The following is a 9,427-nucleotide window of genomic DNA, read 5'->3' as shown; positions in this document are numbered from 1 at the left end:
ATATAAGTAAACCAGTTGGGCCTAAAGCTCATAACATAATACACGTTAACAACAATAAAAACATTAGCCTCATATAATTCTAGCCATTAAAAAATATGAATGAAGACGATTTAAACTCATGGCTAATAAATAATTTGAGCAAAAATATTCTGATCTGAAATCAGAAAATTTCTAGCTCTGGCACTCATGCACTATCATGCACTATGGATTAAAGTTAGATAGCACTAGGAATTCAGTTTAGAACACACATCCCTATCAACCACCCAGTGTGGCACAACCACAAACCACAATTGACCCCATGGCCATGACAGTAACTGATCTCATTGATCATACCACTTGCTCATTGAAACCAGACTTGGTGAGTGTGAGCAAATCCTATTCTAAAACCCCCTCCCTCCCAAGACCAATAGTTTACAAGACACCATAGTGTGGCATTTCTCTAACTCGGGAGAGTACCAAGTGAAACAAGTCTACCAATTAATACATGTTCTGTCCCAGGAGAAAAGGAATGAAGATAATGCAGCCAAAATCGTCTCCAAGGATACATGGAACCAAATTTGGAAGATTAAATTTCCCCAGAAAATCCAAACCTTTATGTGGAACATTTTCCATGACGCCTTCCCAATTAGAACAATCCTCTATCAAAGAGGACTACAGATCCCAAGCCATAATCCTTTTTGCCATAAGGGGGAGGAAATTATATCACATATCTTTCTGTATTGCAACTTTGCAGTATCCCAAGCCATAGTCCTTTTACCTTATTTCCATATTGCTTTATATTTGATATGTCTTGTTTAGCCTAGCTCTTGGTATATGGAAATTAGTTAATCACTTACACTTGAACTAATCTTATTAGTTTTGCTTCAAAGTGATTTAGCAATAAAAGCATAATTAAGGGTTCTAAATATTTGCTAAGGTTACTATAGCATCTTTCAAGAATTATCCATAAATACTTCTGAGCTTCAGCAAAATCCTCTAAAACAATGGCTGCAAAATTGCATTCTGTCCAAGCAGATAATGATTGAGGACATGATGCACTTCATGCAAGTGGTCTTTACAACTCAGTGGAGCCTCCACCAAAACCAAATAATCCATGAAGGGAAAGAGGCAAGCCCAATTGAAGCCTTACTAACCTCAAAACATTTGATATGCAGGTACCAAATAGCATATGTAACAGGACAAAGGGAGGGACGGACCCAGGTACAAGGCTAAGGGGGCCCGAGCCCCCCTTGGGCCCAAAAAAAAAAAAATTTTTTAGCAAGTAAAATTTTTCCAAAAAAAAAAAAAGGGGCTTGGGCCCCCCTGAAATTTTTGCTTCGGCCCCCCTTCCCCTAGCCCATCATTCGGCCAACTCAGAGCAGAGCCCATAACCCATGTCAATCCACAACCAAAAAAAAAAAAAAAAAAAAAAAAAATCTCAGCCCCCAGCAGTCCAAAACCAAACGAAAGAAAGCAAAAAAAAGAAAAAAAAAGAAGAAAGGAAAGTGAGAGACCGAGAGGCGAGAGCTACGAGCGAGAGTGCGAGACGGAGAGAGACAGAGAGGCAGCGGTGTCGCGTGACGCCGTGACGGAGAGAGACAGAGAGCGAGAGAGTGCGAAGTCGAACCCAAGTTCGAGCGAGACCCACGTCGAGCGAGACCCACGCCGCCACGCGAGACGAGATCCACTTGCCGCTGCTGCCACCGGTTGCCGTTTCCCGATCTGCCCAGCCCAGCTTCGAGCCTTCACAGAATCACAGTTCACAGGTATTTACTCTTTAACTCTTATCTTTTCCTTCAAATTTCAAAACCTTGTGAATCTGTGATCTGAGATTCTGAGAATCAAAGAAACTGTGCTTGTGGTGTTTGAGTGTTTCTTGTTTGTGTTTTTACTTTTACTGAACTGATTTGGTGATTTGGTGCTTGTGCTGCGGCTGAACTGAACTGTGTGTGTGTGTTTTTTTTTTTTTTGGGTTTTTGGCTTTGTGACTCTGTGTTTGTGGTTGTGCTCTTGCATTATATAGATAAAAGAGATAGATAGAGAGAGTAGAGATTTGTAGTGATAGTCAGATGGTTTTTTCTTTGTTGACGGTAGTTGGACATAATAATAGGGAATAGGGAAAAGTGGAGTTGCTGTTGGGCAAAGACAAGCGACAGGGGAGAAAAAAAAAAAAAAAGAAGGTAAAGTTAAGAAAAGTTTTTGTTAGTAGTGCTTGACTGTCTGTAGTGGGATTCATTGGATATTTGGGTTAGTGGGTCAGAATTAGGAAGATGAAGACAAAGACAATAAATAAAGGAAGAGACAACACAGAGACATAAATAAAGGCAGTTTAAACACAAAGACATTAAAGGCAAGGCAGACCAAAGACAAAAAGAAAAAAAATAAATCATATAATATAAGAAATTATCACACAAATTTAAAAAAATAACGGTAATTCTTATATAATTTTTATTTTATTTGTAGATCATGAAAAAATCAACTACAATGCTTGATTTTTTCAAAAGAAAAGGTTCAACTTCAAATTCTTCCGAAGTCAACGTGGAATTGCCAACAACTAATGTTGCTATTCCAATTCCGGAAAATGTGGATGTTCCAATTCCGGAAAATGCGGATGTTCCAATCTCTCAAACACAATTTCAAAGAATTGACCTTGATTCTTTGGATTATGATCCCGGAACACGCAAACAAATATGGGAATATCATGTTAATCAACGTGATGAAATTCGACGGGCTTACATTAAAAAAGGTCCGCACCAACCTCCTCTAGAGACATTCAAAAAAAGTGGAAAGCAGAATCGTAGCTTTCAAGCTTCTTGGTATAGAAATAATTCAAAATGGCTTGAATATTCTCCTACAACAGATGCAGCTTATTGTCTACCCTGCTTTGTCTTTCATAATCCAAATGTGGTTGTGGGACAAAATACATTTATTGTTGGTGGATTTAGAAATTGGAAAAAGGTTGGGGGCAAAGATTGTTCTTTTCAAGTTCATATAGGAAAAGATCCTAACTCAGCTCATAGAGTTGCTGAGCAAATGTGTAAGGATTTGATGAACCAATTGCAGCATTTGCAAAGGGTAGTTGATCATTTCACTACTGAACAAATTGCAAATAATCGGTTGCAATTGAAGGCCACAATTTTTATTGTGCGATATCTTGCCTTTCAAGCTATAGCTTTTAGAGGTCGAGATGAAAGTTTTAGTTCATTAAATCGTGGGAACTTTCATGAATCATTGGGTATTGTGACTTTTTGGAATGAGAAGGTTGCTGAAATAATAGAAAAAGCTCCAAAAAATGCAACCTACACATCACCTAGGATTCAAAAGGAAATTCTACATGTTTTCTCAGCCAAAGTGAAGAAGGCCATTCGGAAAGAAATTGGTGATGCAAAGTTTTGCATAATGGTTGATGAAGCTCGTGATGAGTCCAAGAAAGAGCAAATGACTGTGGTGTTTAGATATGTTGATGCAGAAGGCTTTGTGAAAGAACGCTTTTTTGGGCTTATTCATGTTGTTGACACTGCAACTTTGACTCTAAAGAAGGGGATATATTCTTTGTTATCTCAATATTGCTTAGATATACAAAATATTCGAGGGCAAGGATATGATGGAGCAAGCAACATGCGAGGTATGTGGAATGGATTACAAGCTTTGATTTTGAATGATTGCCCATATGCTTACTATATCCATTGTTTTGCACATCGCTTACAATTGGCATTAGTAAAAGCATCAAAACAAGGTGTTCCCATTAGTCATTTTTTTCTTACATTGCTTTTTCTGATCAAAATTGTTAGTGCTTCATGCAAGCGCAATGAGCAATTGAAAGTTGCTAATGCTAATGAAATAGCACGTTTGATTGATCTTGAAGAGCTTGAGACTGGAAGTGGACTTAATCAAATTGGCACTTTACAACGACCTGGAGAAACACGTTGGAGTTCACATTTTAGATCAGTTTCTAGCTTATTAAGGATGCTTAGTTCAACTGTTGAAGTTTTACAAAATATAATTGATGGTGCAATTGATGGAGAAAATCGGGCAGAAGGAGAGTCAGCTTATGAAGGTTTAACTTCATTTGAATTTGTTTTCATCTTGCATCTTGAGAAGGAAACTATGGAGATCACTGATAAACTTTGTCAAGCTTTGCAAAGCCAATCTCAAGACATTTTAAATGCCATGCATTTAGTTTCATCTACTAAAGCACTTATCCAAAAATTTAGAGATGATGGATGGGATGGCTTACTCACCACTGTGATATCATTTTGTGAGAAGCATCGCATTGATGTCCTGGATATGAATACTCGTTATGTTGCGAGGCGAGGTCGAGCTCATAATCAACCAGATAACGTTACAAATGAGCATCATTATCGAGTAAATATTTTTTATGCTACAATAGATTCTCAACTACAGGAACTAAATTATCGGTTTAATGAAGATGCAATGGAGTTGCTTAGGCTTAGCCCAGCTTTAGAACCTCGAGAGGCATTAAAATCTTTCAGAATTAGTGATCTTTGTTTGTTGGTAAAGAATTTCTATCCACAGGATTTCACAGATTATGACAAACAAGTGTTGGAGAAGGAGCTTTATCATTTTGAGCATAATGTAGTCCAAGATCCAGAGTTCAAAAAATTGAAAAGTTTATCTGAGTTGTCTCAATGGTTAGTGAGAACTGGAAATTCAGAACACTACAAACTTGTTTATAGAATGGTGATACTTGTGCTTACTCTTCCAGTTTCTATTGCTACTACAGAGCGAGCATTTTCAGCTATGAAACTTGTCAAAACTGAACTTCGAAACAAAATGGAAGATGACTTTTTGAATGACTCTTTGATGTTATACATTGAAAAGGATATAGCTTCGACATTTAGTTTGGATTCAATAGTAGATGATTTTGAAGATTTGAAAGAGCGTCGAGTTCCCTTTTCATAGATGATTGTATAAAGAAACAATAGTGTTTCGCATCTTTTGTTTTTGTTAGTAGATTGTATCTTAATATATTAAGAAACAATGATTTTTGGGTATTTGTCTTGGTTGATAATTTATTAATACTATATGGATGCGTATTTGAAAAAAAAAATTTTTGCTTATCTCTGGCGCCCCCCCCCCCCCCCCCGCTTAAAATCCTGCGTTCATCCCTGGACAAAGGGAAAAACCAAATAGGCCCACCAACACATAAGTGTGCAGGCCTGGCAACTCCATATCAAAGCTGATGGAGTCAGACATAAATGGCGTACAAGAAGTGGAATTTCCTTTGAAGCCATAAGCAGGGAGGGAAGTAGAAATTTGGAAGCCTATGACACCACTAAAACCTGGTCCACATTCATAGCCAAGCAGATTGACATACAAAGTGCAGTCATAAAAGCTACATAGTTGGGGTTCACAAGCATTATCATCATCACTCACAGTAGGAAGAGAACAGAGGTGGAAGCAAAACAAGGAATTCCATTGGTATAGCAGGGCACCATTTGCAGACATCCAACACTTAAGCCAGCAAGGAATAAAACTCATAGTCCAAGCTATTCCCCATACATTCTCTTTGGTTGAACCAAATCTTTTGTAATAGCTGTATTAGCTAAAGACTTCCTGTGTTTGGTACATTCCCGACCTGGTATCAAAAAAAAAAAAAAAAAAAAAGGAATTCAGTATAGACCTAAAGATCCGTATATGTTAAAGGGCACCTTGTTGGGATCAAACAACTCTTCTAGCAAAGAATTATTCCTAAGGCATCATTATGAATATACATTGCATAAACACGGTCCTGGCTAATTCATCAGCAAGCATATTGACCATTGCTAAAGTATCATAACCATAGCCACAACTGGCACCAATCACTGTATCCCCTTTCAGAGCAACATGTTTCCAAACCCTGGTAAAAATAGTCGATATCAACTATTTGATGCCTGGACACATTTGCCTGAAAAAATTGGCAAAATAGGAACAAAAATGTCTCAATTTAGAGATGGAATTGGGCAAAAAATTGCATTAATAGGAGCCTGTAGTAGGTCATTCCAATATAGCATCAAACAAGGTCCATAAAACAAAGTCATAAATGGTATAGTTTCCTAGAAAGGAGCAGTTAATCATAAATGGTAGAGTGATCTGGTACAATTCATTCTGTTTAAGGATGAGCAGATCACTTGCAATATAGAAAGTGAAGTAAGCATGGGATATGTATAGCAAGCATATTATCATTTAGTATGCCATTGAAGTGTCAATAAAAGACATCTTGGGACCTTAAATTAATTGCTAATTGATCGAAAAGATAAGAAAATTGTAGAGAGTAATCCAACATGCGTGTTCCAATTTGTGCTCATATCAAACAAAGATTTATAAAAACTTTATCCACACATACCCAAAAACTAAAACTTGCATCAGGTGCTTCAATTGTTCTAAGAACTTATTCTCTGCTGTAGAGTGCATTTTCAAATTTTACTTTGTTTTCTCCTATTGTTCCCACTATATATAATGCCAAAAGACGCGGTGAAGCGAATTTTTCTGTTACCTTCTAATCCGAACTAGCAAAGATTAAAATCTTTGTAAAGAATCAAAATAGCAAACCAAATAAACAATTACATAAAATCAATATTTCAAGGAATCCAGTCGTTAAGTACACATACATACCTACAAAAAACAATTTAAGTTTAGAGAAATTAACCTACAAGTTTAAAGCAATTAAGCTTCAGTTCAATGAAAAGCTATAAAATTTACAACAAAACCCAGATTTTTGTAAGTATAGTTTCTGAAAGAAATCCATCAGCATAGAAGCAAATATTGAATTTTAGCATATAACCCGAATGGCTAACCGCTACTAGTACTCTGTTTTCTTATGAAAAAGAAAATATTTTTATAAGAAGTGAAAGAGGGAAAAGGGGTACCAAAAAGAGGAGAATCAAGTGGAATAAGATTTTCAGAAGAAGCGAGAGTCTATTCTCTAGAGTTACAAAGGAATGTGAAGAAGAACGAAGTCATAGCGTAACATGTTCGAGAAAATAGAGGAAAAAAAAAAAAAAAACAGTAACAATTGAAATAAATAACAAAAACAATCCTAAAATATCCCACATCGATAAAATAAAGTAAATTTTTTAATTTATAAATTGTTGCTATAACCTTGTTAATTGCCGAGCTTAGTAACGTTAGCTTGTAACCAAGTTGGGGGCATTAAAGTGGTTGAATGTATGTTGAGACCACCTAGATGAGATGTGGTTAATATGTTGATTTGTCCAATATATGGAGTCCATATTCTACATGCCCCTTGCCCTTGGGTTAAAGGACACCCCCACCCACAATGGATGGATAGCCCACATCTCAAATTGAATGGTTTGTTAAGGATTGGGGTGCCCCCACAAATCAACACACAACAACCCTTCCCAGCATGCTATCTAGTTCTTCTCAATACAAACAACCACTTTTTTTAATTTTTAATTTTTTACATTTATTTCTTGTCAATCTGTGTAAAAATCCATATTTTTTAGATGAGCTTTACCAATCTATTTTCATTTTTTTTATAAAATTATTTTCTTGTCAATCTTGGTATTTTTTTAATAAGTTGAATGGCCATTCAAACAACTACTTTTTACCTTTACTAATATAAGAAAAAAAAATCGTTTTTTTTTTAAATGACCATTATCAATCTGTTTTCAATTTTTTTCCCCTTTTAAGTACTTTCCTATCTAATCTTGAAAAAAAAGATTTTTTTCTTTTTAATATGTTAAAATTAAATTAAAAAAAAAAAAAGCCAAATAGGACTAGAATTGATAACTTGCTATATATACCCTTCATTGATAACTTACTATATCCTAAATAATTTGAAAATTTTTAAAAGAACCTTTTGGCCCTCCATACTCGGTAATATACATATATATATATATATATATATATATATTTAAGAAAGTCTAAAAATAAGCATAACATTCATTTAAATAGAGGAATAATGCTAGAAATACAAATTATTTTACAAAAAATATTATAAATTGTTGATGTGGTAAGTGATTATTGGTAAATGAAAAAATGATATTAATGGTGAGCCTAAATGAAAGTCAATAAGAGGTTGGTCACATTAACATTTTGTAAAAATATTGTAAAATCGAATACTATCCATAAAATATATGTCAAAATATTACAATAATTAAACATTCAGCATCTTTAAAATGAACACATAGGTATTTTAACAATTACCTCAAAAAATAAAAGGGAAAAAAATTCTAAGTTTCATCCCAACACATTTAGGGCTTACTTGTACCACAGCAGTAGAAAAATTGAAAGGTTAGCAGCTTTGTTGATTCGACACCACCAAGTCCCCCACACAATTGTAGAAAATTTTGCTAACAGTGTTCTTATAGGTGACTCTCTCTCTCTCTCCGTTGGCATTTGCCTTCTTCTTCTTCTTCTTCTTCTTCTTTTTTTTTTTTTATAATCTTTTCAGTTCTTTCATTTTTCCCATTGTTGCTGCAGTTTTGTGTTTACAATATAAAAGTAAAAGTTCTGTGTGACTAGACTAGATAAGAAAGAGTGAAAGATAAGCTTGAAGCTTCCATTGGCCCCTCAACCCTGTACAGATCTCTTGTGTTACTTTACTTTTCATTTGCTTTCTTTTTTATTTTCCTTATAATATATTATATACCATATGGCTTTATAATTTATAAATGTACTTGATTAGTTTGATTAAAATATACAATATATACTACTATATTAACATGTGTTTATCACTAAAAAAAGAAAAATTAACATGTATTTAATTGTTGTTTATAGCACATATTGAGTTATGAAGTATTGTACATTACTATTCTAGATTTCATACACACACAAAAATTTTATATATGGCCCCCCAAAGAAATTCCTAGCCCCATCACTGCCTATCTGCATGTAGAAAACGATTTGTCCTCGCATCTAAGAGACTTGGTCATAGCCTCATGGTCATCCTCTAGTATGGTAGAGGAGAAACCACAATCACCAGCAAATCTAAGAGATTGAACAACCAACATGCATTTCACAGTATTGAGCAAAGAAGGGAGAGCAAACTTGTCCGACATAGAGGCGAGAAGAAGTCCCAAGTGGTTTCTGATAACTACCCTAACACCTACTTCATTCGAGTCTTGAAAGAAAGCATTGCCATTGCAATGTTCATGTGTTTTGGTATTGTTAAACAATGCCAAATTATGTGTCTTTTATTGAGTTTTAATGTGTCTTAAAGTTGTAATTGAGGATCATGTTGAAAACACAAAGTTTGCTCAAGAAAAACTTTAAAAAAGTGCATTTTCAACATGTGCCTTGATAGCAACCTCGATATCTTTTCAATCTATCGGGACCCTTCTTGGTACCACCACGATCTATCGAGCCCCTTTAGGCCACTTTTGTTTCCTTGATAATTGGCTCGATACCTCTCGATCTATCAAGCTTCGCATTTCAGCAAAAATCAGCAATGTGAAAAAGCTTATAACTTGTTCATTTGAATTGA

The 9,427-nt window shown here is 35.2% G+C and overlaps 1 protein-coding gene across 1 annotated transcript; it reads left to right on the top strand.

Annotated features, from left to right (window-relative positions):
* Window positions 1–298: 298 nt before the first annotated feature.
* Window positions 299–4,828, top strand: LOC115986082 (zinc finger MYM-type protein 1-like). The gene is made up of 5 exons (XM_031108945.1): window positions 299–358; window positions 1,015–1,154; window positions 2,484–4,036; window positions 4,370–4,631; window positions 4,822–4,828. Exons 1-5 carry the CDS (start codon window positions 299–301, stop codon window positions 4,826–4,828), a joined length of 2,022 nt encoding a protein of 673 aa, XP_030964805.1.
* Window positions 4,829–9,427: the final 4,599 nt, after the last annotated feature.

The sequence above is a fragment of the Quercus lobata genome, chromosome 4, assembly GCF_001633185.2.
Source record: "Quercus lobata isolate SW786 chromosome 4, ValleyOak3.0 Primary Assembly, whole genome shotgun sequence".
NCBI lineage: Eukaryota > Viridiplantae > Streptophyta > Magnoliopsida > Fagales > Fagaceae > Quercus > Quercus lobata.
The sequence above is the reverse complement of the archived record's forward strand: the minus strand, read 5'-3'. Positions and strand labels throughout refer to the sequence as shown.